At 38.9% G+C, this 27,112-nt stretch overlaps 2 protein-coding genes across 9 annotated transcripts; one reads left to right on the top strand and one right to left on the bottom strand.

Moving 5' to 3' along the window:
* The first annotated feature begins 1,296 nt into the window (after nucleotides 1-1,296).
* LOC123746325 (centromere/kinetochore protein zw10 homolog) lies at nucleotides 1,297-17,641 on the top strand. 5 transcript variants are annotated; one of them, XM_069314961.1, is made up of 16 exons: nucleotides 1,297-1,349; nucleotides 4,464-4,523; nucleotides 5,790-6,010; nucleotides 6,170-6,349; nucleotides 6,690-6,809; nucleotides 7,548-7,753; nucleotides 8,618-8,747; nucleotides 10,353-10,451; nucleotides 10,838-10,973; nucleotides 11,685-11,860; nucleotides 12,215-12,306; nucleotides 12,531-12,706; nucleotides 13,882-14,091; nucleotides 14,578-14,715; nucleotides 15,196-15,329; nucleotides 17,332-17,641. In XM_069314961.1, exons 2-16 carry the CDS (start codon nucleotides 4,490-4,492, stop codon nucleotides 17,566-17,568), a joined length of 2,289 nt encoding a protein of 762 aa, XP_069171062.1. In that variant the 5' UTR covers nucleotides 1,297-1,349; nucleotides 4,464-4,489; the 3' UTR covers nucleotides 17,569-17,641. The 5 variants fall into 5 exon arrangements, with proteins under 5 accessions (XP_069171062.1, XP_045583707.2, XP_045583712.1 ...); XM_045727751.2 differs by lacking the exon at nucleotides 1,297-1,349 and adding an exon at nucleotides 1,728-2,370; XM_045727756.1 differs by lacking the exon at nucleotides 1,297-1,349 and adding an exon at nucleotides 2,443-2,461.
* LOC138357807 (large ribosomal subunit protein uL11-like) lies at nucleotides 10,572-27,112 on the bottom strand. 4 transcript variants are annotated; one of them, XM_069314964.1, is made up of 5 exons: nucleotides 26,956-27,112; nucleotides 22,948-23,081; nucleotides 22,177-22,287; nucleotides 21,643-21,885; nucleotides 10,572-11,225 (listed from the first exon to the last, which is right to left on the bottom strand). In XM_069314964.1, the coding sequence occupies exons 1-4, from the start codon at nucleotides 26,990-26,992 to the stop codon at nucleotides 21,670-21,672; spliced, it is 498 nt and encodes a 165-aa protein (XP_069171065.1). In that variant the 5' UTR covers nucleotides 26,993-27,112; the 3' UTR covers nucleotides 10,572-11,225; nucleotides 21,643-21,669. The 4 variants fall into 4 exon arrangements, with proteins under 4 accessions (XP_069171065.1, XP_069171066.1, XP_069171064.1 ...); XM_069314965.1 differs by lacking the exon at nucleotides 10,572-11,225 and adding an exon at nucleotides 17,283-17,517; XM_069314963.1 differs by lacking the exon at nucleotides 10,572-11,225 and adding an exon at nucleotides 20,555-20,588.

Consider the following 27,112-nt stretch of genomic DNA (forward strand, 5'->3'; position numbering starts at 1 on the left):
CAATAGTGCCAGCCCAAAATCCCCAGTTCCAGAACCCTAAAACGCATTCATCAATTTTAACCTACTGCGTATTAAAAAAATCTCAAATATATGGTAATATTATTTTATACTAGGCTGTGCTGTTAGACCTAACTTAGGTTAGGTTCTGTTAGCCATTATTGGTATTTGCAGTACGTGAATTTATAGTGAGGTGGGATTCGAGCAGAGGACGTGAACGAATCACTGTTCGAGAAAAATACATACATCAGTTGTGCAGTGTGCAATGTGTTTATCGTTCATAAACAAGGGGTTTGGTGGCTGGATTAACGAGTATTTAACGTTTATTGATGAGAGCAGGTTGCTACAATCACTATATACACATGGGACACAACTTAATTGGGTTAAGGGAAGCATGTATAGAGCTTGAACATGTTTTTTTTTTTATATTTGCTGTTCCTTGTAGAATTTGCAGTTTATAATCATAAAATTGGCTTGAATTACATTTTTTTATATACATGTTTATTGTGTTTGTGTTTGATACACTCACATTTGGGGGTCGGCTATAGGAGTTAAAGGAATTCAATTAACTAGGGATTGCAACTGGAGAGTTGAAGCAGCATTGTCAGTAGTAATGCCAGTATATGGGGGTGGTTGTAGTAGTTATGAAAGTAATGGTTGTAGTAGCTGCATTTATTGTATTTGTAGTAGTAATATCTGCAGTGATAGTTGCAGTAGGAGTACTGATATTTACAAGTTAGTACTATGTGACGGTAAAGCGTTGGTGTTCGGCTGTTTCAAAAGCTAGGGGCAGGGCCTCGTCACATTAGAGAGAAAAAAAAAAAGAGAAAAGCTGGAACTTTCGTCTGTGGTAAGGTAATGGGAAGACACACACAGCACAAGTAAATTTAACAATGAAATTTTAATTACGTTAGAAAAACAAGACATGAATAAAGTTAAGCATAAAATATAAAAGACAAGTCAACAAACAAAATAATATGAATAATCACTGGTAAATGAAAAGTTACGTTAAGACAAGTGAGTTACAGTGATAGCAAAATAAATATGAATGGAGCTGGAATATTGGCTTCGAGCTGCCACCTCCCTTAGTACACGAAAGCCAAGGCTTAGTCTACCAGCGAGAGATGTCAACTGCAAGAAGCACTGAGATATTCTGACAATATTGGGCCACTGCAGCCCAGACATCAATTTTGGCGGAGGGCGGAGGGCAGGTGCGACCAGCCAATCAGCGATAGGCAGGCAATGGACAAGTACACTGTAGTTTGCTGGTTTACGGTGGCGGTAGCTAGCAGGTGTGCCGGTGTGCTGGATACGTTTTGCTTTCTGGGCAAAACGTTTTGGAGATACTTGCTGTACGTATCTTCTATATTACCTTTTGTTTTTACGTACTTTGTAGGGAAGAGCAGGCTCAATCTCTCTTGAAAGAGATTATCGTCACAACTAATATTATTTTGTAGTGGTTAGTTCAATGGCTGGTTGGTTTACTGGTTCAATTATCAACACATAATTGAACTCGAAGTAATAAATATAAATTAAAGAAGTGTTGATTCAGGAAAGACCTGGCTAAATACTGGTTTAGTAACAGTTGTTGATTTATTGACAAATTACCCGGTGATATGATAGGCGTGGGGGTCGTTGGATTGTTTTGAGCGTAGGAGAGACATGTATGAATGACTTTGGGGGGATATATATACGAGTAGCCTCATATGGGCCAGTCCTCCTTCTGCAGTTCTCTTTATTCGTATGTCTTTTGGAGGCGTTGGATGGCAGCCACCCTTCAGGAGGCGACGACACCCACCCTTCAGGAGGCTACGACACCCACCCTTCAGGAGGCGACGACGGCCACCCTTCAGGAGGCTACGACAGCCACCCTTCAGGAGGCGACGACAACCAACCTTCAGGAGGCGACGACAACCAACCTTCAGGAGGCGACGACAACCAACCTTCAGGAGGCGACGACAACCAACCTTCAGGAGGCGACGACAACCAACCTTCAGGAGGCGACGACAGCCACCCTTCAGGAGGCGACGACAGCCACCCTTCAGGAGGCGACGACACCCACCCTTCAGGAGGCTACGACACCCAACCTCCAGGAGGCGACGACACCCACCCTTCAGAGGGACCCTTCAGGACCCTTCAGAGGGACCCTTCAGGACGACCCTTCAGAGGGACCCTTCAGAGGGACCCTTCAGAGGGACCCTTCAGAGGGACCCTTCAGAGGGACCCTTCAGAGGGACCCTTCAGAGGGAGCCCGGCCTGACCCCTGGCGGCCGGCCCCTGAACTGTATGGGGGTTTGTTTTGGCGGGCTGGAGCAGCTGATCCTGGGAGGCGAGTGGCGCCGGGCTCCCTCTCTCTCTCTCTCTCTCGCAGCTGTGTGTATATTGTTATATTGTGTTGTGCAGCTGGTGTGTGAGTGCTTGTGGTTAGTGTGTGTGGCAGGGAGTGTGGTGAAGGGCGCCGGGGGTCAGTGTAGTGATGGAGACTAGAAGACTGTGGTCCTCACAGGGGACGACCACTGATGTGGTTCAAGTTGGTTATATATTCATTTTTGAAAGGAATAGTGACGAAATATTCTTATTCCTCAGCGTTGGAATGTGCAGTGGTATCTTTAGAACTCCGTTTGTTAGGGTGCAGCTGCACTGGCCTTTGGGAAATAAAGTGTGTTAAAACCAGTTTTAGTATGTGGTCCAAACTCATTGTCAACTATTTTTGTTTTAATAATGTGTGCTGTTATTTTAGGCTTTAATTTATTTCCAGTAGTAAAGAAAATCTTTCAGTTGTGCACCGGGTGTTGCTAATCATTGTACTTAATGTTTCAGCATTATGTAGGAATTTGTGTTTTTGCTGGTCATATTATGTGAGGTAATGTTAAATCTTTGCAGAACGAGTTTAAAGTTTTTCCACGTCGCCCGTTTCAGTTTAGCCGCATATTTCTAGACGACATGCTAGGAGAGGTTTTGTTAGGTTTGGCATGACAGGTTAGTAAAGTTAGTTACCGGTGAGTTGGAAGAAAGATGATGATAGAAAACCATGTTAGGCTAAATCATCTTGTGAAACGCTCGGTTGACGTGACTGTTTCACATCACCGCAGTTTCAACACTTGGGTGACGGAACACACAGCTTGCTAATAATGCAAGTGTCTGACACCTCTAGGATCTGGTGTTCGGCCAGATAGTCAAATCGTTCACTTGTAAAGGAATTTCACCCGTGAAAAATGAATATTATATTAATCCATTCATCCTTTCAACACTTGTGCTCCTTTCCTTAATTAACATAATTAGTATGTGCAGGACTAACTTCCTCGTGGGTAGACATATGCAGCTTATCGTCCGGTCACCTGCATCAGCCTCTCAAAAGTTCTGTGGCTTGTTCCTAGGAAATCTGATAGTAATGTGCAAGTTTGCATATGATGTGCCGACATGTAGTAGGGTAATTTTCAATTGACTTGAAAATATTGGTTTGTATATTGTCCCTGATTTTGATGGCTGGATACTGACACTTCGGTACCCAGGATACCTGTGGCCAGCCACATTGTAGTTGTTTCCCATTGTTGGGGGACAGGAAGCCTGTTTGGCTGATCAAGGTCACCCTAGGCCAACAGCTGACCTTTTCCAAGATGCAGCCTACAACAATTGCATAGCTCTTGTGTACCTATTTACTTCTAATTGAAGAAAAGCATCGGGAGAAATTATACGAGCCCAAATGTTTCATCCCGCACGGGAATCAAACCCAGACCGTTTAGTTGTGAACCAACTGCTCAGATCTGTGCTGCAGGGTCCCACTTACTGAGATATTAACTGAAATATAGAATACAGGTTACTACCAGAGTTTTGGCACATGCCAAGTTTAAGGTTTGTACATCTTCCTGAAACCAATGAGGAAACATTTACTGGTACTGTAATTAAGATAAAGTATAACTGAATGTTTTAGTTTAGATTTTAACTGCTTTGTTTTACATAGCATTCATGTTTTTACATGCTATGGGAGTATATTTGAAGTGCTTGAGGCACTCTTGATATACTGTATGCACAAGACTCCTAGAGACTAGGGGTGTTGGAGTGCCAGTGGACGGACACAAATAACTCGCGTATCATATTTCCCTTATGTGCTCCAGCAAGGTTGGTGACTGAAGTCCTCAACTAATATTTAGTTTTTTAATAGTTCATTACTGTCTGAATTTATGAAGATCAAAACTTGCACAGCACAAGGGTCCTCAATAAGATGCTTAGTCTAATCTTACGTGAAGTTGATTAGATCCGTCTTCAACAGTTGAGCCTCGCCAGCCTATACAATACAGTAATTAACAGTATGAAAGAACAACTGCACACAGAGAGATTTTAATGTAGGTTAATTAAAATGTCTATACACTGTATTACACTAAATCTTATCATTGCTTTGTCTATTCTTTAAATATATCATTGTTTGCATCTTTGTTTCACTAATTAATGTGAATGTAACTTTACAGGCTTGTCAGAAGGATTAACAACAAACATGTCTCTTGTAGCTGATGTTGTAGCATCAATTAGTAAGTATCTAATACTTTCGTGTATTCTTGTACATTTTGACCTAAAAATACTGTACTATACTGTACATGTAATTAACTTCAGTAAGAACTTTGTTACTGTGCTTGCTTCAGTGCTTTGCAATTTTTATATTTATCTTATTGTGTTTTTATATATGAAAATCTTATTCCATGTCCCAAACCTACATAATTAAAACTTACTTGGGCTATTGAGCCCTTACATGTGATGTCACATGTAAGCTCAAAACTTACTTGGGCTTACGAGTGATGTCACATAGTATTGTGTTTGTGTCATAGTTGTATGCTTATGTGGTATACAGAAATACATTTGTTACATCACAACTATGCTTGGACTATACAATGTCATGATCATTCTCATGGTTACAACCCCAGATAAAATTCATTATTCATATCTGATGCGTAAACAATTTGGGTGTAGTATGGCTTGACCTTCAGCGTGATGACATCAGTACAACCTAAAATATATAAAATCTAACTCGGGTAAACTTTATAAACCAGACGCAACATGACTAAACTCGGAGACCTTCAAAATACTGTATTGATCAAATTGGGAGCTGTTAATTTGAACCACTTCTTTAAAAGATCCAGTGTAGGTGATGACAATGATCATTTTATTTAGGGAGAATTACACACAATCTAAATGAGTTACAAGCAGGGTGTTGTCTTGTGTGACTTGCTTTATCTAGAAAGCCAATAGATAAAGGCAAAAGTCGCACAAGGGGACATCAGCTTTAAGCTCAACAAGCCACAATATAGGACAAACAGTAGGAGATGCTTTTTCAGCCATAATATAGTATAATAAAACCAAGGAATTGCCTACCCACTGAAGTTGTAATGCCAAAACAATACGACAATTCAAAATTCAACTGGAAAAAGTCATTAGATGGTTGCCCTTAGGTAAATTTAGATAAATCCATGTACAGTCATCGATAATTGGAAACCTGGATGTAAAGTAATTAGTGGATTATGTTCTAGAAAAACAAGCTGTGGGAGAAAGAGGTTATGGCCTGCAAACAAGTCTTAAGAATTCTCCATACTCATTACAAGTGTTAAAAAATAGGAATGTTTCAAAAATATTTTTCCCATTGTAACTTGCTTAGCTAAATGAATTGTGGGGTTCAGTCCCTGAGCCCATTATGTGCCTCTGTAACCCTCTCCACTACTGCCCACGGAATGGGTATGGGGTGCATAATAAATGAACTAAACTAACTAAACCATTTTACACAATGATGCAATTCTCTCTTTGAGGGAGTAGAGGTGGTAGAGATAAGTCAGCCAAGCTTGGAGTGGAAGGACAATTGGAGGAGCTTGTGAAGCGAGCAGAAGAGGCACGCGTTGGTGTGTTCCAAGCATTAGGATCACGGTACTCCAAGCTGACAACTGCTCTGCACGATACAACACAACTCCATGAACGGGTTGGTTCTGCTCTTGAAGAGATTTCAAACCTCCATAACACTATAGAAGAAGAGGTAAAGTGAAAGAGGCTTTTATTTTTTGAAAGTAGAGAAAATGTACTACAGTTTTATTCTGTAATCTTTAATGGCAAATATAACTAAAAAATTATGCTGAACTCTTGATGTGCTTGTTGATATGTTTTGTAAATAATCTTTTGATAACACGTTTCTCAGTTAGTGAATGGCGTGAAAGGTAGCGTTGGCGAGTTTGGAGCATTGGTTCGGCGGTGGCGAGAAGTTCAGGTGGGACTTGAAGCTGCTGGTACTATCCTAAATATTCATACACTTTTTGATGAAGCTCACAATGCACAACTCAATTATGGATTCCTTACAACTGCCAAAAATTTGGCTCAGGTGAGATAAACCATTAGATGCTTAGAATCTTTAGTTAACATACTGCTGTGTACATAACTTTCTTAGGTTTCTTTATGGTATAATAGAAAACTTTATCATATATTGCTAAACACTCCTCCTCACACAGACTAATTGGGACCGATCCTTTTCCATTCCAACCATAATTCAATGTAGCGTCAGTGCTTGCAGAGGCACCACGCTTGGCACCTCGCACTAGTACAAACCAGGCTTGTCTGAGTTGTAGACCTGAAAGAAATTTTAACTGTTTTGGCCAATACAATTTACAATACAGTATACAGTACTGTAATGTATTCTGATTATGATTGAAATGTTTTCATAGGTGGAATTATTGTTGCGTGAGGCATCAGAGAAGGAGGTGGAAGGGGAGCTAGAAATAATAGTGACTCTACAAGAAGAATTACTCGTCCGAAGAACACAGCTGGCATATACTATTGGAGAGGTACGCAACTACTAACATGGTGCAACCCTAAATAAGTCTCGATTTATAGTTGAGTTTTGATTGTGATCTGCATTGAATGACTTACAAATCTTTTATGAAAACTCTTATTTTAAGACTTGTAAGGAATAAATTCAATGAACTAATGATATGCATTTTCCTAGACTTGATATCCTTTTGAGAGGATGGGGAGGACAGTTATGGGAGTGTTAAGAGTTACATCCTTAATAAGTACAGCTCTAAATTAAACCTTTGCAGTGGTCAAGATTTTTCTCAGCCTAAAATATTTGTCTAGCATCCAACAGATGATACAAAAAAAAAATTTCTTGGAGATTTATCTATGTACAAATTAAATAGACATTTTACTCCCACAGCCTGATCTAATGCAGTTTCTTACTTTTTCCGCTTTTTAACCAATTTGTACTGCTCAAGAGTGTATTATTATGTCCATCTTCCTCAGTCACCTTTCTAACTCCTCCCTTGTTGTCTTGTCCCTCATTTAGAAAATGACTTTTTTTTTTTAACTTTTTAATGTTACTTATCCATCTTTTCTTGTGGGTACCGCCCTTTTGTGTGATGATGATGCCACGTATGACAAGCCGGGTCAAGGCTGGCCTCAGGCCGCGCTCAGGGAGTAGAAGTACTCTCGAAACCCTCTCTAGATTTGCTCCAGGTATGACGATGTTTGTGTATTCAACATTTTTGTGTGTAATTTGTTTGGTAATATTCTTTCGATTTTAGATTTGGTGTGAAACCATTAAGTGGGACGACGAGCATTTAAATGATGGGTCTCGGTCAGTGACACTCTTGATTCACTCGACTGGTGACAAATCATCAGTGAATGGCCTTGCAAAGTTGCAAAACATGCTGGGAGCTTTCTACTTACTGGGTGAACTGCAACGAAGAATTACAGGACTTGGCAAGAATCTCATGAAACATTTCTTTGCGTGAGTAAAACAGGCCGTTGTTAAAAGCAATATTCCTTGAGAAAGTGGTTTTGAGAATCTTAAGTTCATCAGTTCCTGCAACTCCAGCTGTTTGTCTTGGTTTTTCTTTTACTTAAGATGGCTAATCACCACCACCCTTGTCATTACTATCCCCTCCACCACCACCACCACCAGGAAAATCTGTCAGAGTATCTTGTTTTGATGCTGTCACCTAGTGGCATATTGGTAATTAATGAGAGTACAACTTGGCAGTTCCTGTAATACCAGTAGTGTTTGGAAGGAGTTTCACTGTTTAAGAATGGATGTTCTAGAGGTTCATTCCAGGCTAGGTTTAATATTCTTTAATGTCGAGCACCAGTGTAAACCAATAACATTGTTTGAAAAGATCCCCGACATAGGTGGAGTTTGCCAAACTTATCAGTTTGGGTGTGGTTCTTGAACCAAGCTGTAACATTCTTTTAAGTTGTTTGCACTAGCTTAACCCAAGTCGGACTCAGGATTTCACATATTAAATGAAAAACATAAATATCAGCTTTAGCTCCCTTTTATGTATATATATTTTATTCCTGGCCAAGGAGGATTGACTGGATGCCAATACTTATCTGTTTGCTCCTGTAAATGGGTGCCTGATTGTTAACCAATTGATATGTATTAAGGAAAACTAGTGGGTAAGGCTTACCATGAACTTTGAGAAAGGAAAACTCTAAATCTAATAACAGGAGTCTATTGTTGTCTGTTCTTGTGCCCACCTGAATAGTGACTTCCTCTCCTCTTGATGATCTGCAAGAGGTACAGTAGTACCTCTATATAGTATGTAATTTTAAATTATATACATAGTATGAAATTTTGCTTGCTTTATTTCAGACCGATCATCAATTATGGTGCTGAAGTGAAAGTAGCAGAGCGCAGTGATGGGTATACACTTCGAGTTACCCAACCAAGTGGCCCTGTCAAGAAACCTCCAGCAACTATGGTGTTTTCGAACCTGCAGCAGGCATGTTAATGTACTCTAAATTATATATATATTCAATTCATTTTCCTTAGACAGTGATTAATGATTGAATTCTGTTGTATTTTCATGATTGAGGAATGTGATCCACAGCTTGATACTGTACTGGGTTCCTCTACAAGCTCAATTTTTTATTAATGAGAATAACCAGTGCACGAGAAGTTGTGGTGAATAACGTCAAGTGGAATGAGTTTGTCAAGAAGAATTAGTGTGTCATTTTATGCCTAATGAAATGGTGACCGTTTTGGTATGGATGTTTTACTAGATTGTGATGCTTCATAACGATTCTTCGTGAGGGGGATCGTATTCCAGGGACCTGCCCGAAACGCTACGCGTACTAGTGGCTGTACAAGAATGTAACAAATGTAGTATGTATGATAAAGTGAAGGAGTGAATGTTGTTTTTAGTACAGTGAAGTCTGCATCTGCAGCTCATGATCGAGGGACTTGGGATCAATCCCTGAACAGGACAGAAACTATTGGGCATGTTTTCATTTACGTGATATGACTGCTCACCTTAATTAAATATATACCTAGGAGTTAAGCAATTGTTGTAGGTTGCGTCCTGGAGAAGGTCAGTAATTGGCTTGGGGAGGACCTCCATAAGCCTAAATACAGGCTTCCTGTACTTAGGAAGTACAGGAAGCGTCACAAGTCACAAAAGTGAATCACAAGAGTGAATCAAGTGTCGCTAACAATGGGAAAAATTATTATTGACTGGGACCTGACCCATTAGTTTAAATAAAGGTTTTCATTAAATAATGCCTTTTGCCATATTTTTCTTTCTATACTGTACTGTATATTGTTAGTTTTGAAACAATTCTTACTGCAATGATAGAACACAAGCGTGCACATGTTTACACACACGTAATATATATATAAACAATACATTTTAAATATACTTTCGAGGTAAAGCATAGAAAAAATGATAAATTATTTTTTGCCTGCTCTTCTGGGTGCGAATTCATCACGTATAAGTGTCGTCTTACAAAACCTGGACATCTTTTCTCAATCGTGGCAGCTTGGTTTGCATTTATTAAACAGTTTATTAGCTCCAAAGTGCTGCTAGGTTGTCTACAGTATTAATACTCTTGAGTTGGGAAGTTTTGAAGCTTGTAAACCATTTAATAAATACAGCCTAAGCTGAGATGATCTAGGAAAGATGTATAGGTTTTGTAATCACCAGGATTCACACAAATGCTTAATGAATCCTAGTAGTTCAATATAAGCAGAATGTAGGTATACACTCCCCAGTCTTACTTACATTTCTGTTAATTTAGACTTTCCTTCTGTCATATTAAGATGCCTTCTCGTCCCATTACTTGATTAAATTTTTCTACTCGCAAATAATGAGATATTAAAAGGAAAATTTATGAAAATCTGAGTAATGAGAAGTCACACCATGATAGCACCAATGGTGTGGTGCCATGGACAGCTTTGGTAACACTAAGGCCCCTTCAGGTAAAGATTTACATATATGAACTGTATTGTATAGATTATAGTAAGACTACAAATGCAGTAAAACATTTCAAAATGTTTTACACAGATTGTGCCTCTAAATATTTCCTGTAATGGAAAGTTTTATTTTCAGGTGTTTCTAATGCTACATAGAACCTTACTCATTACCAAGGTTGAGACAGATGAGGAAAATGGGGAGGAAGTGTCACTAATGCAGCTGCTGGGTAAAGAGGTAAGCCAGTGTCAAGTGATCAGCATAAGTGTTGATGTAATCACTTGATTAGCTCTTGCAAGTATCTTGCAAACAGGATACAGAGGTAACCGAGTGTTCACAACTCATTAACAGGATATCAGGACTTCAGTTTTTATTCTATTGTTCTTTCTGTACAATTTGGGGTGTCTGTGATATGGAGTGAATGCTTTTATATACTGGACTTATTACCGCTGCTCTATAACTATCATGACATTTGTGAACAAAAGTAGATTTGATTATTCCAACCAAGTTTTTCAGGAGACATTGTATACAAATTGGTATTTCATATATCTTGTAGCTTTTTTGCGACCCTTTGCAGGTTAAATTATTATTAGGCACTTGATATTATTGAGTTACTCTTACAGATCGGTGAGGAGTTTACAGAATTGCTGATCAAGGAATGCTTAGCAGAAGCAGTACCATGTAATAGAGCACAGTTGGAAGAATTTGAAGTGGTAAAGCGGATAACTGAAGACTTCCAAAAGTTTCTTTGTGAAAAAGGTGAAGGTTTTTTCTGCCTTGGAGTATTGCATTTGTATTTGGTGCATTTATTCATACATTTCAACATTCCAGTGCAGTATTATGTAATAATTTAACTTTAAAACTGTGAATGGTTGCTGCTTTTACCGCTTTTGTCTCGAACACACTTAACTTGTTTACAACTTTCACTGCATGTGAGTATTTTCTTATTTCTCTTTCACTCGCTGTGTTTCACACTTCCACCAGTGCTTCCCTTGTTCTGCCGACTCTCGCCTGGAAAGAAACGTCTCTTGTTCACTTTCTTTATTCTCCTCGGTATCTAATTTGTTGTTATCTTATTAGCCTCAGCCCTTCTCTTTTCTAGTGTTGTTAGATAATGTTAGGTAATAAAGAGGAGTATAATTGCTGGTGTGTTGGTGCTTATTTAATCATGTTTCTGTATTGTATGAATAATATAATGACTGAACGAGTGATTGTTTTTTAAATATTGGTGACAATTTTTCAGTATACAGTAGTTATCTTGTTTATCTGAGCTGATACTATTCCACTCTATGAAAGTGCAGGATATGGGGTAATAATAATAGTTATATACAAACAGTAAAAGAATATATGAAAATTAGAATAAAATATTCAACATAACATATTTAGACAAGATTATACATGTCCTATTATAATACAAATTTGTGGGAGAATGTGCTTCTGTAACTGATATTAATGACATCATTTCCTCAGGGTTTTATGGAGCACAAGACAAGTCAATAATAGAATATGCTGCCAATGTTGATGTTGTCTTTAGCAACAAGGCGTGCGCGCACATACTGGAGCGGGCACGAGAGCTCATGAAGAGACCCATACATGATACTGTATGCATTACTCCAATAGAAACTAATGACTCCCTTATTATACAGGTAAGAACCTTGCATAATTTGGTTGAAGTATACTGGCAACTGTGCCACAGAATGACATACTGGCAACCGTGCCACAGACTAACACACTGGCAACCGTGCCACAGACTGACGCACTGGCAACCATGCCACAGACTGACGCACTGGCAACCGTGCCACAGACTGACGCACTGGCAACCGTGCCACAGACTGACGCACTGGCAACCGTGCCACACACTGACGCACTGGCAACAGTGCCACAGACTGACCAACTAATCACCTCATAAAAACTCGGTCCTTCCAAATACTATTTGGCATCACAGGGGACCGACGTATTATACTGAATATTCGGCATTTTAAATTGCTACTTCGTTCCAGGATGAGACTGGAAGAAAACTGGAGAAAAGCACGCTGAGACTGGAGAAGCTGCTTGCAGCAAAGACCTTCAATCTACCCAAGTGTCAAATTAGGTTAGTTTTACATCTTAACTCATAGTGAGGACAGAAAATGACATAAACTATTAATGTGATTATATCTGAAATGTTAACTCATTATCACGTAGCTGCCAAGGGAATGCATCGCTCTCATTTATCTACAAAGCCTGAAGTATATTCTTATTGTACAGTATTCATTCTTTTATATATATTTATAAATTATGAGCTTAGAACTAATTGTCTTGTTTTTCCTAAATCAGTGCATCCATTTGTGAGCTGATAGAACTAATATATGAAACAATGGAAGAAGCTTGCAACAGTTCACCCCAGTATGCCGGAAGACTGTTCTATACTGTGCGCAACATCCTGACACTCTACTGCCATGTTGTGCCCACAGCCCACGCGCACACACTTGCAACACTCCCACTACAAGCTGGTATACTCAAGTTCAATTTAGTTGAGCTAATAAGATGTTACTGATTCTAAATGTTGACGTTAAGAATAAATATGCTGGGGTGCCAAAGGCAGATATTTCTTGTAATTGCTCTAGCTTATGGTTTTGCAATTTAACTTGAAGTAAAATCCTGTATTTTGCCTTGTAAAATATTAGCGTCTATTATACTGCTTGCTATTACTACAGCAGCTAGTTATTCTGCCTTTGGTGACTTGTAAAGAGAAAGCAAGGATGTTTAACATTTGTTCTGCATTTCTGTACCTTAGTGGAAGCAAGTGGCAACTGCTGAACATTTTCAATGCACAAGTAACACGTGGATTTCATTGACAAATGTCTCAGGATTTTAATAGCCTTTGTAACACTTTGAAAATTGTTTAAATGTCTAGAGAGCTTTCAACATATAGACCATCTCTCACTAATGGAGAGGATGCTAAATGTAGGCGTCCCCCTCCACTCCAGCAAGGTCTATGGAAGAAGCTACATGTAGCCACCTCCCCATTAGTGCCTGGGTAAGATACTACATGTAGTCACCACCCCATCAATGTGTGGGGAAGCTGCCACACATGGGCACACACAATGATATGGGGGAGTTCCTGAAAGGGAGCACACCTGGAAAAGTTATCAGTAAATAATGCAATTATCCAATCTTGTTATCTTGTGCTTGTTATCTTGTATCTTGTGCTTATCTCTCCTGGAAGACTTGGTCAGTTATCATTTGTGGAGCAGAGAATTCCAGTTGTTTTTAGTGGCAATGCTTGGTTTTTATTCTTCATTATAAAAGATGCAATATATTGAATTCGAGTCACTTGTTGGAAACTAACATTTGTTTAGATCTACAATATATCATTGGTTGAACAGAGCACAAAGTGTAGATGTGGTATGTTTGAGTCAAGGATAAAACAAGCACACACAAGTGACTTTGTGGTGGTAAGTACAAAAGTCCATAAGGAAGAACCGACCATTATATTTAAGTGGTCATTTGTCCTTGTTGATTGAAATACGTTTAGATAAGGATGTCTTGTGTTTAAAACAAATAAGCATAACTTTAATTTACATTATTTTTGCTCCATCTATTTTTCATATCATTTACCATCGGACAGCTTAGCTGAATATAAGGGACAATTTGTTTCTTCTAATGTTGTTTTTATTCTGGTCAGCGGTTGTCCACAACAACAGCATGTATCTGGCTCATCACTCGCTCCTCCTGGGCCACCAGTACAAGAACCGACTGCCAGTGGCACTCCGAGACAACACAATTATCACGGTTGACCTGTCACAACAGCTTCGAAAGATGGCTACCACCACATTCTTGAAGGCTATGCAGGGACACAGAGTAGCTCTTATTGATTCACTCAGAGATTCTGCTGGTTAGTTTTCAGTTGTGTGAAGTCTAATGTCTAAGCAACAGATAATAATATTAAGTTATTGGGCACTTTATTTTGTTCTCAGAGTAACTGGAAGCATGTCATTCAAATGTTTAAAGTTGGTTTTAAATTTACAAATTATAATCCAAATATTGAATATTTATCTGGAAAATGATCATTGGTTTGTATCCTTGAAGTAGCCTACATATTTAGCAGTGTTGTGTTGCTTAAAATTATTATTAAAATGGATATAGACAATTACTGTATAATTTGAAAGTAATGCATATAATAAATGTAATTACTTCATTGACTTGAACTGGTTGGTACAATGATGGCCTAGCTTCTTGCAGGTCATCTTGGGATCTCCAAAGATCCAAGTGGTTAGCCACAGTTCCTTCACTCTCCTCCTATCCTGTCCTCAGGTTCCTTCCAAGTGCTGTGTAGCCATACAGGCTGAGAGCCATCACCTCATCCCTTACTTCATTACAGGATTTGAGAATATTGGGTGCAACACTAGTGGAGTGAACAAGGCACAGCAGGGAATGCGACAGGTCCTTCACCAGCTGCAGTTGCTTCACAGGGTCTGGCAGAATGTTCTTCCCCATGATGTGTATACTAAAGCCATCGGTACTCTACATTTAGATTGCTTTGATTCTTTCCATATTTAATGTAATTTTATGACTGTTGATAAGATAGAGGAAATAATGTAGATAGTTTATAATTAACTTTACTGTTTATGAATTTGTATTACTCAACTCGGTTGACTGTTATATAAATGGCACTTTGGCAGTTACACTAGCAAGTCAACCTATAAACTTTTGTACACAAGTTCACCCCCCCACCCCCAACCTACTTCATTCTGAATCTTAGCCGACTCCTTATGTGTAGGTGAATATTTAGTAAGGAAAAGTATTTACTATAGTTTTGTCATCTCATTAACATACAATTATTGGTATGCATTGTATTAAACTGTATTTTTAGAGTAATAATTTGCAGTGGAATTGTAAAAAGTGATGCCATAAATTGAATATCCACTGAGCTAGTTATAAGAAAGTATCATGGAATTTAATAGTGGAATTTCCTGCTTTAATCGTGTGTGTTTGGCAGGCACATTGGTGGGGTCTGTGGTGGAGGAAGTGGTGGTGCGAGTAGTGGGTTTGGAGGACATATCGGCTGATGCTGCTCTTGCTCTCATTACTCTGCTCAATCTGTTGAAAGATAATATACCACCTCTCTTCCAGGTAAGAACCATCTTCTGTTTCACAGCTTATGATACAGTTAGTGTTCGGTAGTCATCCCAGTTTGGTGCCATCTTTTGTGTTTATACAGTGTTTAAGGTGTCATTTGTATTTTTTGTTTAGTCTACAAAAGTACACATTGATCCCTAATGTTGTTATTTGGTAAGTGATGTAGACATTCTTTGTGACATTGACTTTACGTAGTAGTAGGCATCCGTCAATCCCGTGGGGTTATGGAGTTGTGCCCTGGGTGTCTAGTTGGGAGGTCTCAACCGCTGTCAGACGCACCCGCTTCGGCATTTATCTGCGCTCGCTGCAGTCGGGACTGTCATTCTCGGATTGGCCTTCACAGCCACAGCATCCAACCAGACATTGACTCGTACATTACAAAAAGCATACATACTTTTTATATGCATATATTGATTATCAAAGCAGTTTCTCCATGTTTGTATTAAATTTCATTGCAAGATGAAATTAATTAAGATGTAAGCTCTATACAATGAGAACTCATGTTCTTAATGTATAGAGAACTACAAAGAAAAGTTTCTCTAAAGTTGAAATCACAAGATCAGCTATAAAGGTGCATGATCAGTCTGCATTATAATATATTGTTTCAAAGAATTTACTGAAATTTTTCCCCTTGTTGATTAATAATTGAAATCTTGCATTTGTATTAAAATATTTGATTTCTATATATGTATTAACATTCTCGAGTTTGCATCTGTAGATTAACTTTCTAATAGTAGAATTGGACTTATTAGTCTTAACTCGTGTGTATTTAATTTTGAAGATTACTCTCTTATTTGGAGTCTGTCTAGAATGATATCCAAGACATTTTAAGTGTTGTGCAACACAGTCAGTGCTAAATAGTCTTCCAGTCTTGGTGCCTCCATAATAAGACTTTTGGAGTCTTATTGTGAAGCTTTTTTGTCGATTTCTTTGTGTAGTCGGAATTACTCTGCATTATTTTCATAGATTTTGCAGTTACTGCAACATGAAACCTGATGGTTCGTAGCAATTTATATATTTTATGGTAATTTGACTAAATTTACTAGTTGTTTATTTCCTTCATAATAATGTTGTAGCAATTACTTACCTGTCTCTCTTCTTTCTAAATACTGTACTAAATTTTCTTTTTTTCTTTTTAATGTTGTTATTGTTTGAACTCCAATGAATTCTTATACAGTATATTGGAACCTTCATTCGACAAATCTCATTTTGGTGAATCTCCGGTTGCAACGTGCACTTTCCAAGCTGGATTTACTCGAGTGATTCAATGAACAGAGAGTTCAGCAAAGTGGAGGGGGAGGGGTAGGAAGGGGGTATGCAGATTGTCTTAGGATATTGGGCCAGACTGGTGGTAAGCTGGTCATTGTATAACGAGTTGAAATTGAAGTTTCTCTCGGTAAATTTAACTCGTAAAGAATAGAAATTATTAGGGCATGAATGGTAACAATGTGGCTCCGATTACAATTTTAACGATTTTTGTAGATGGATGCAACATTATAAGAGAAGGTTGGGATGTTGGGAAAGCCATTGAGCATATTTAAAATCAAATTATATTGTTTTCATTTCTAGTCACAGATGGCTTAAACTAATTCCTCACTCCAACCAATGTGTGTTGGTCCCATATAGTTGGCTGTATCGAGGTTGCACTGTAATTAGTTTTGACTTTATTTTCATCAGATTTTTTAATATTTATGCAATATGGCATTTATTTGGTTTAGAATCGATAAGTGTATTTTTTATATGCTTTTTTTTTTTTTTACTATTTGTTTCATATTATTCTTGCTTAAATGCTACATTTATACTTAAATATATAGTTCTTCAGCAATTTTTTTTTCAACTATTGGGTAGCTATGTTGGGTCGTGATGGTGTAAAGATACTGTAGATGTAATATTGTTGGAACTACAAACTTACTACTGTACTATTTTGTATAAACTATAGAAAATAAAGTGAGAGGACAGTTTTATTAGTAAAATATAATTTCCCTTCTTTTCATAGGTGGAGGGTGATGCAAGAACCAGTCCAGGAGATGTAATTCGACGAGTGCGGTTGTGGGGGAAATTCTGCGAGCTAATAGTCATTTTAGGAGCTAGTCTGCGGGATATTTTAGATCGTTGGGCTGATGGTAAAGGTCCATTGGCACAAGAGTTCACTCCAGACGAAGCCAAGCAGCTGATCAGGGCTCTGTTTCAAAACACAGATCGCAGAGCTCAGGTTCTCGCTCGTATAAAATGATTATCACATATTCTCTAAATATGGATTCCACATTTTGTAAGTTCTTTCTTTAATAATAAATATTTTCACATTTTTTAATGTTTATTAATTCACTTTATTTTCTGACTCATTAACACTTGCTAAATACTATCTTATAAGAATAATCATTTTTTATATGATGGTTAATTCTGTGTATTGTTTGTTAGGATAATTATCAACATGGGTTTTATAATTGACTTGGTAGGTAACTAAGTTAATGTATTGACAATATAATTTAAATCCACTACTTGCTCTTCCTAAATGCATATGCACAATAGTTTGTATTTTTTTAATGCCAAAAACATAACCCATGTGGACAATAATTTGTGCCTTTTCCAGACCTGTGATAACTTTTTTAGGTTGAATGATGGAAAATATTGCTTGTATACATATGTAAGTGAATAAATAAATAAGGTAAAAAATTGATATTCCTCATTATTCAATTATAAATATATTTAAAATAAAATAAAACTAAGACACATAATGGTGTGAATGTATTATTGAATGTAAGGGTGATGCAAAAGGGGTGCAAATTCTTAACCAGAAATCTGTGCCGTAACACGCCTCGATACATATACAGTACTGGTACTTATTATCCACTTTTTAGTCATTTCGCTCTTATAGTCGATAAGGCAGATGGAGTTAAAATAGGCTTTCACTGCAATAATCGACCAGCGCCTAGATGCTTAGTAAGAATGACTACATCTTGTCATGTTCAACAAGGTCCTCTGGACTTCAAAACTAGTGTCAAAAAGGCCAATAATGCCTCCTTCAGATCCCACATTAGCACTTATTTCTAAAAATATTTTTTTTATATTAAAGTACAGTGTGAACTCTTATCCAGACAAATGGGTACTATAGGTTGTCTGAATTGGTAAATATCCAGTTAAATGAAGAGAGAGGGCGGCTTGGTAAATTAAATGGTCCAGGAGTTTCAGAAATCTTCCTATACGATCATGTTTTCCGCAAGTTTCAGGAATTTTAATTGTTGAGTAGGAAGAAGGTGAATGTTTATCATCAGAGTTCATGGCCTTGTTCCAGCAACCTAAAAAGCTTATAGTGCAGAGAAAAGTGAATGTTGTGTTCCTAGGATTCATGATAATCTTGATGGAAAATTATTACGTAATGTTGAAATGTCATTTGATGCACCTAGTACTGAGTGACTAAATAAAAATTTAATATCAGTACATGGAAATTTTTTAGCTATACAATATAAGTTTTTCTAGAAGGAACAAAAAGTGGCTTCCTGAAAATAACTCGCTGAGATTGCCATGCCATGTTGTGTCAGCCACAGAAGTCTAATATGGCTTACTGGGGATCAGAGCCTGAACCTGGCCCCCCCTCCCCTCTCTGAGGGGCAGGGAGATGGGAATTGTTACAATCACCTTTACAAAGAAAATGTCCAGAAAGATGGCAAAGTAACACAGACAACTGTAATGTTCAGACAAAAAATGTAGCACTGAGACAGCCAAATAACTCTTCAAACGATTCACTCACAAACAAGGCCACACTTCCCATAGTTATGGATATAAACATCACTGGGAGCTTCTGGCTTCAATTTTCAAATATTCTATTGCTGAAGTCTATGATTCCAAACCTCCCCGAGTCACTGGCTGTAATGAGTCTCACTTTTCAAGATAAGTGTAGACCTTCCTTTGGACACTGTCCTTTGGGGGCCATTTGCTTGTCATTCCTGACTGGTATTTGCTTCACAAACATGTTTTTCAAACCTCACTTGTAGCATTGACTTGGTTTATTCTTGCCTCAAGCGGCATGTATTTAGGGCAGTCCCTTCCCCTAAGGGCTTGTTTTGCCATTGCCTCTGCCCTGGTAGATTTGGGAGTTCGCCCCTGACAAGCTATACTACTTTGTAGGATGCCTCATCCTGGGTATCTTTGACTTCTCTTTGAGGCCCCGTTGGGTCCATGATGTTCACAATTCTATGGCTTTGTTGTGTTGTCTAGCATATCATGGGGTGATATTTGGACTCTGGGATTTCGGAGTTCTAACTGGGTTCTGATGGCTCATTACCTGGTCAATTTCTTTCGTACCTGTTGTGCTTGTGTTGCCCTGAGTTGGGTTTCCCATCCCAACATCTTGTTTTCATGAGTGTTACTTTTGTGCTTCTTCCCTGGTACATCTTATGTTTCTATTGTACTCTTTTGCAAATTAGCTTCAGGGAGCCATTGTTCCGCCCCCCTTCAGAAAACCAGCAATGCTTGTAATGAAAGGCCTCATTCTAATAGGAACTCAGTGGCTCCCTGATTCTATCACATGCACCGGTTAATGGTCTTTCAGCTCCAGACTAAGGCCAAGATGGTGTGGAAGCTGGGAGTTCCTGGTGATGCTGCCACCTGTTGGTAGCCAACCATAACTAAGGAGGTTCCGTCTATTTTCTGAGTGAATCATTTGGATCTTTCGGAAATTCGTTTTCTCTGAACCTTGCAGTTGTCTGTATTTACTTTGCTGACTTTCTAGATGTTTTGTCTGCGAGGAGGATCAGAACATTCCCCTGCTCCCTGTGTCTCTGTGAGGGGTGCCAGGCTCTGGCTCTGGTCTTCAGTAGGCCATACAGGACTCCTATTGTTGATATGACTCAATAGTGGGGAGCTATCTCGACTAGCTACCAGAAAGAGGTGTTTCATTACATTCAACGCTTTTTTTTTTAGCTTCAGTACAGTAACTCGGGTCATATATTCTTTGCAGACATATCTTGCTAAAATCTGTACAGTATTACCTTTAGCAAACATCTGCTTCATCACTGCTACTACTGTGATACAAAATATAACCAGGTATCATGTATCGAACAACAATATTCTTGATTTCTTGATAATATTTTGGCAATTGGTACAACCAACAGTGACATTTTCCTTGCCACTGTTGGTTATAGAATTTTGGGATTAATGGTTGTGCTTGTGTGTGAACCATTAATTAATCTGCTATGATAGATGTTAAGGAAATACAAATGAACACTGATAAACTCTTCTTTATTATTAGAGTCCCTGAAAGTAACAAAAATATAGGTGTAAGTAAATTTGACATGAGAAACCTTGGCCTTAAGAGACCTAGAGTGGAGTTCTGTGATTTGTTTTCGAGGTTTTCTCCCCGGTGGCAAAAATGGAACCTTCCTAGCACGCTAAATTATGTTGTACACAAACCAATAACTGTATGAAGAGTCTTGGCTAATAATTATGAGATTCAAAATAGATTTATTATTTAAGCCTAAACAAAGTGTCAACACTACTGTTTTATTCTTGGTACAGTATCTCTTAATAAATGGTTAAGGCTAACATTCTATCTTATGTTTTAAGAGTAAATGTTTTGTGGGTAATGTTTAAGAAGTGTCCAAACTTCAAAATATACAATTGATTCATTTCTAACTTCAAAATGACAACAACTGAGACCTGTATAAGAATGTTAACCCTGTTCTAGGCTCATATTTTCTATAGTAATAAGTACTTTATATCCCATGTCACCTACTGACATGGCAGAACATAACACATTCCAACCATTTACCATGTGACAACACCTGTTCAATGGAACAACATTCCTTGAATTTACTTTAGAGCCACTATCTTTAGTGGCCTCAGTGGGGGGACAGGAAGCTGGCAGCTTGTCAAAGGTAAACCTCCCCTTGTTTCTGAGGACTTTCTCCAACTGAGTTTTAAACTGAAGTAATGTCTTGACATTTATGTCTTTAGTGGGTAAGCAGTTCCATGGGTTTATAACCCTATGGATGAAAAAGCATCTCCTATTTTCAGCGCTACATTGTGGCATGTTGAGCTTGAAACTGTTGTCACTTGTATGTGTTACATTTGATTCAAAGCTTATGTGTGATCATTTTGGATAGTGAAAGCAAAACGCACTTGCTACAGAAATATAATACAAATATATACAGCCAAAGGTTCCATGATAACCCATTTGGGTGGATGGGATGCCAACTCCAACCATATTACATGCTGTCCGGTGTGTGTGTTCCACGAAGACGAGAATAGAAATATGCTGTACTTGAAAAACTAGTTTCCCCCATAGAACCCAGCCTAAGAGCAAGATTACCTGTAATGTAGTCCAATGTAGCATAGCTTACTCTTCAGGCACCTCCACCTCCTTGTTGTCAATGGCAGCATGTATTTCTTCTGGTGTCTGGCCATCTATGGTGCAACCAATGCTTCTGGCCGTGCCCAGGATTTCCTTTATGGTGCCACATAGAGTCCTGGCTTGGGAGCGGGGCCTCATGATGCGAGCAGTGTTGATCACTTCCTCCAGACTGATATTCCCATTATGTTTAACATGCTTAACCTGTGGAAAGGTTGGACACAAGTTTAGTAAGGCTCATCACTACTTATATTTGTGAATAACAGGAGCAGTCAACTGAATAGTACAGTAGTGTAATATACATATTTATGGATAAATACTTTGATTTTATTTCCAGAATTATTAGAATTTAATTAATTATTGTGCACATAATTGTAATTTACATAAATTATTAAATATGCTGAAAATCATATTTCAATTACTTTTTTCCTGGAGCAGTTGATAATCCTGCCACTATGAAATACAGTATAAAATTAGAAGAAACTGTATTCGAACCTTCTTTCTGTCTCTGGGTGGTTCCTTGAGGGCACGGATGAGAAGAGCTGCAGCCGAGGGCACCACCTCTACCTGCGCCTGGCGGTTCTGGATAGTGAGCTGCACTGTCACCTGCAACACAAACCATGCTCAGCACCAACACAATACTAGTTACTGTGCTAAGAATCAACATACTCTGCTAAACATACTGAACTTTCTCAAGTTTCTGTGAAGCATAAAGAGAAACTTGAGAAAGTTCCAAGGTTTGCAATTAGATTAGTAAAGTGGGTAAGGGAACACCATTTAAATTAAAGAGGTAAGACAAGGGAACTTGATTTGAGAGGCCTCAGCAATGAAGACAGGTTGAGCAAACTCAGCCTCATAATCTTAGAAGAAAGAAGAAACAGAGGGGATATGATAACTAGTACGTCCAAGGTATTGACGGGAATTATAAATTGGATAAAGGAAGCCCATTTAAATTAAAGAAGTAGGACAAGGGATCATTCGGGGAAAGCTAAACATGCAATTGAGATTATTGAGCCGAAGAGATGTAAGAAGTTCTTGTTTCCTTTATGTCAACAGTGAGTGTTGGAGTGTACTGGATGAGTTGTCTGCCTAAAATATGTGATTTTTATGGAATTGACCATTATTGAAACTTTGCATATAATAATGCATTTATCAGCCTAAGAGATAAGTTATGAATACAATAAAATGAAGAAAAAACATAGGAAGTATTAGTTTAGATCCCCAGGATTTTCTTTGTTGATTTGATAACAAATATACTGATAATACCTTGAGGCCCTTCCAGGCTGTGGTGGCCTTGCAGATGTCTTCACCAACTTTCTTGGGGGAGAGCCCTAAGGGACCCACCTTGGGGGCCAGGGAGGATGTGGCGCCCACCTCGCCTCCAACAGCTCGCAGCTTCACTGCTCAACACAAGTTAACAAGTTGATGTAACCACTTCTTATGCAGATTTATTGTCATTTTAATTAATATAACCCACATCATAAATCACCACTGACATAATTTATCCTTCCACATCATCAACCAATGTCATTTCATCATTTTGTCATCCAGTTTCATCATTACTGTCAACCACTATTATCACTACAATCATTACCCATTATCATCACCACTCTTATCTGTCATTATTATAAACACACATCAACCAGTTATTGTTACTAGCATGAACACTTTCATCAACAACACCCAACCACAAAACTGAGCTCCTAGAGCCTACACAAGGCTGAGAGAGAGCTTCTCGAGCCCCTCAAGAGCTCCAGCTACACTTGTGGCACTCTCAAGTGAGTCTCCTGCCTCTGGGCTGGGTGCTCTTTAAAGTTATCCGTTTACTTAGGCATCCCAGTGATGTTCACTAGCTATACACAAGTTGCTGTTGGAGCTTCTGCCACTGCTAGTTTGCTATCTTCAGTATGTACAGCTTGTACACAGGCTACAGGTATTCTGGAAGCTCCCCCCCCCCAGCTTGTACACAGGCTACAGGTATTCTGGAAGCTCCCCCCCCCAAGCTTGTACACAGGCTACAGGTGTCAAGCCCCTCTCCCTCCCCAGCTTGTACACAGGCTACAGGTGTCAAGCCCCTCTCCCTCCCCAGCTTGTACACAGGCCACAGGTGTTCAGCCCCCAGCACCTCGGCGAAGTTGCTCTGGACTTAATCTGGGTGATCTACACATTTCTTAAAGCCGAAATAGTCTAAACTGCTCATCACAACTCTTCGTGTCATAAAATACTAAACGACCTCCAAAGATGGACAATTTTGATTATGGAGACAGCTGTGAAGGGTTCAATGAGGACCTTCAAAGTATGCCGTTCTCAGTATAGACCAACAGGTCTATACTATACGTTCAACAGGTCTAAAATAGACCTGTTGTCTGTTACAGTTCACTGGAGGAAGCTGCAGCTCCTGGATGAACTTTCTCAGTTTTGTATTTGCCTTTATTAGCCTATTGCCCATTGTCAGAACAACTTAGCCCAAGTATGTTACCCTACAAGGACATAGATACATAGGAATGCAGTTCCTTTTTTTATTGCTGGGCAACATTTGGTGGTTGAAGTTAGGCCTAACGTGTGTCGTATCATTAATAAACGGCGGGTTTGGTGGCTACATTAACATTTTTTGTTTGTTAATAAGGGCTGCCTGTTAAACTGAAACGGTCCGGCTTCAAACGCTGTGCGTATTAGTGGCTTTACAAGATTGTAAATACTATGCTATGTATTCTCACAAACCCAATGTACCTTCTTGTATATAAATAAATTAATAAATAAATAAATAAATAAAATAAATATTTGCTCTTTCTTGACGAGGACGGACAAGAGGTTTGGGTTCGTTTCCCTCCACCTGCAGCCACATGCGACCAAAAGACATGAACTAAGAAATGCACAGAGACCTGAAAGCTGCAGTATTAAAAGTTATGAAAAGTTCTGTAATAATAGGTATTTGTATGGTCAGCACAGTAACCGGACCAGGCAATGTGATGTAGTAATTGCGCGAATTCGCCTTGGCTATAGACACATCTGGCAGGTTAGTGAGGCTGAGCCACTACCAGAATATTCAGATTGTAAACTCTGTGATAAACCTTTAATGCATTCACTAGAACACTATATTGATGAATGTGAAACCGTAAAGGACTTTAGACCTCCTGGCCTATTGTACCACCAACTGTGTAACTATTTTATTGACTCAGGTGTTCTGGACGACATCCTAACAATTTACCCAAAATTTGCTTGTCCATTTTAAAGAATGAAGAACAATTTCTACTTATATTCTAAGCTGCATCACTTATGAACCCATCCCTGCCCTTGTGTGGCAGTGCACAATAGAAAGTTGTTTTCACATATCCACACATTAAAACATTGATTGTAACCGTGATATATATGTGCTTCAGCCTACAGTTTAGACCTATTGTCTTATGTATGACCCTCTGTCCTGCGTGACAGTGAATACTAGCATTAACCTCAATTTAATAAGACTATCGAAATCCTCAGATTAGGCAAAATTGTAATTAATTTTGTCAATAAAGATGTTAATAATAAATATCCAAATAAATCACCTCAGAACCATACATTTTAATTCTCGTGATTTCTCGTCTCTAACGTATCATTTTCTGATGCAAATATTTGGTGATAGTGTACATAAAATTATAATGGGCTGGAAAAGGCCAGTATGGGAACAGTTGATGAAAAATGTCAGTTTTGGCCGAGATACGAGTGTGAGAAGACCTCAGTCCTCACTACAGCCTGAGTACACCTGGATGTACCTGTAGGAGAATTCGAGAGTTCTCCCCCCAAGCCCCGGGAGTACCATACCATATAACATTCCAACAGCACCTTCATTACTTCCATATCAATTGAAGATAGCTGTAATTATTGATACTCTACGATATCAGTTGGTAAGTACATTGCTCTAGTATTTGTCTATATCAATATAAATGTTGTGATAATGTTTAAACATGTGACCATTAGAGTGCAAGACCAGTAGTTATACATAGTACATACCAATTTCTTCAGCACTGTGTTACATAAAGATGCATACATGCATCTTACTGATGCATACATGCATGTAAGATGCATACATGCACTTACCCATTGTATCACTCTAAATGACCCCGGCCACCCTATGAGGCTATCCCTAAAACAGGCAATCATCATGCAAAATTGCGTCTGGCTTCCAAACTTGGACAGATATAAACAATAGACTTTTCCCACTTATAGATAGCTGGGGTACCCGGCGGTGCTCGGGTATATGTTTGTCTGGCTCTCATTCTCTCCTTTCATCGTTGATTCAACGTCAATAACTGACGAAAAATCTGTTGGTAAACACTTTATACAAACAAATATACATTTCAGACTTAATAGGAGTCATTGGGTGTCGAATAGCCTCACGTAGGCAGTGTAAAGCGCCCTAAAAGCCTCCTCACTTAGGTTTCTGAATGATATTCTAATTTTTGCCAGTGTAGAGTACGCTGCTGTCGATATCCTATTTATATGTGCCTCAGGAGTTAAATTAGGTGTTACGTCTACGCCCAGGTTTCTTTCTCGTCACAGGTAGGCAGTTCCCCTTCATTGTGTACTGTCACACACACACAATGTGTGTACTCACCTATTTGTGAGTACACACATTGTGTGTGTGTGGGGCATACACAGGTGTGTGTGTGTGGGAGACATACACAGGTGTGTGGGAGACATACACAGGAGTGTGTGAGAGACATACACAGGTGTGTGTGTGTGTGTGTGTGTGTGTGTGGGAGCCATACACACACATACAGAGCACCACCAACCCCCCTCCCGCCCCATGGGGTCCCACTAAATATAACCCATGAGAGAGGACCCACGCGCCCATCACCCACCAATATCACGCGTGGCGTAACTAACACCTCTTGCAAGATCTTACAAAAAAACATTTTGTTTCAAACGTATTTCCTGCTAGTAAACTAGTATTACATACTAAATTATTGATACCATGCACACCACTTGGCTTCTTCCATCACTAAAATTGTTCAAACAATAACAGGCAGCTTATCTCTACTTGACCGGGAAATCCAGGTATATAGGATTCGAACTGGGAAAAGGACTGGGGGTCAACCATAATACAAGCACTTCTTTTCTTCATTAACAACTAACACAGACCAGCAGGAAACCCATTTTACTCTTATTGTGAGATCACTGGCGCCAACATTACACATACTCCACAAACTCTGCTTCCCGGTAAAACAGCACTACAGTTCCTTTACATTATAACACACACATGAAACAACTGTTGATTTTCAATTAACTACTCACCAACTTTAATTTCGGTGGGATCGAACTTGGGCGGCATCTTTGCGTTACGGAAGGCCCAGAGAACGTGTAACCACAGCCAGAGCTGGTCTGAGAAAGGCAGGGCGGAGGCTGCCAAGCCCTGGTGGCATCCATCGTGGGAGACGGAGAAGGTGGGGGG

Source organism: Procambarus clarkii, chromosome 80, assembly GCF_040958095.1.
Source record: "Procambarus clarkii isolate CNS0578487 chromosome 80, FALCON_Pclarkii_2.0, whole genome shotgun sequence".
In the NCBI taxonomy this organism is placed as follows: domain Eukaryota; kingdom Metazoa; phylum Arthropoda; class Malacostraca; order Decapoda; family Cambaridae; genus Procambarus; species Procambarus clarkii.

What these genes read in the sequence shown, in the direction of transcription:
- LOC123746325 (XM_045727751.2), top strand. Translation starts at nt 1,761, where the DNA reads ATGGCAGCCACCCTTCAGGAGGCGACGACACCCACCCTTCAGGAGGCT. An exon ending in ATAACACTATAGAAGAAGAG is followed by an intron (nt 6,011 to 6,169) that starts GTAAAGTGAAAG and finishes CACGTTTCTCAG; the next exon opens with TTAGTGAATGGCGTGAAAGG. An exon ending in CTGCCAAAAATTTGGCTCAG is followed by an intron (nt 6,350 to 6,689) that starts GTGAGATAAACC and finishes ATGTTTTCATAG; the next exon opens with GTGGAATTATTGTTGCGTGA.
- LOC138357807 (XM_069314964.1), bottom strand. Translation starts at nt 26,992, where the DNA reads ATGCCGCCCAAGTTCGATCCCACCGAAATTAAAGTTG. An exon ending in CAGCCTGGAAGGGCCTCAAG is followed by an intron (nt 22,288 to 22,947) that starts GTATTATCAGTA and finishes TTTGTGTTGCAG; the next exon opens with GTGACAGTGCAGCTCACTAT. An exon ending in CACCCAGAGACAGAAAGAAG is followed by an intron (nt 21,886 to 22,176) that starts GTTCGAATACAG and finishes ACCTTTCCACAG; the next exon opens with GTTAAGCATGTTAAACATAA.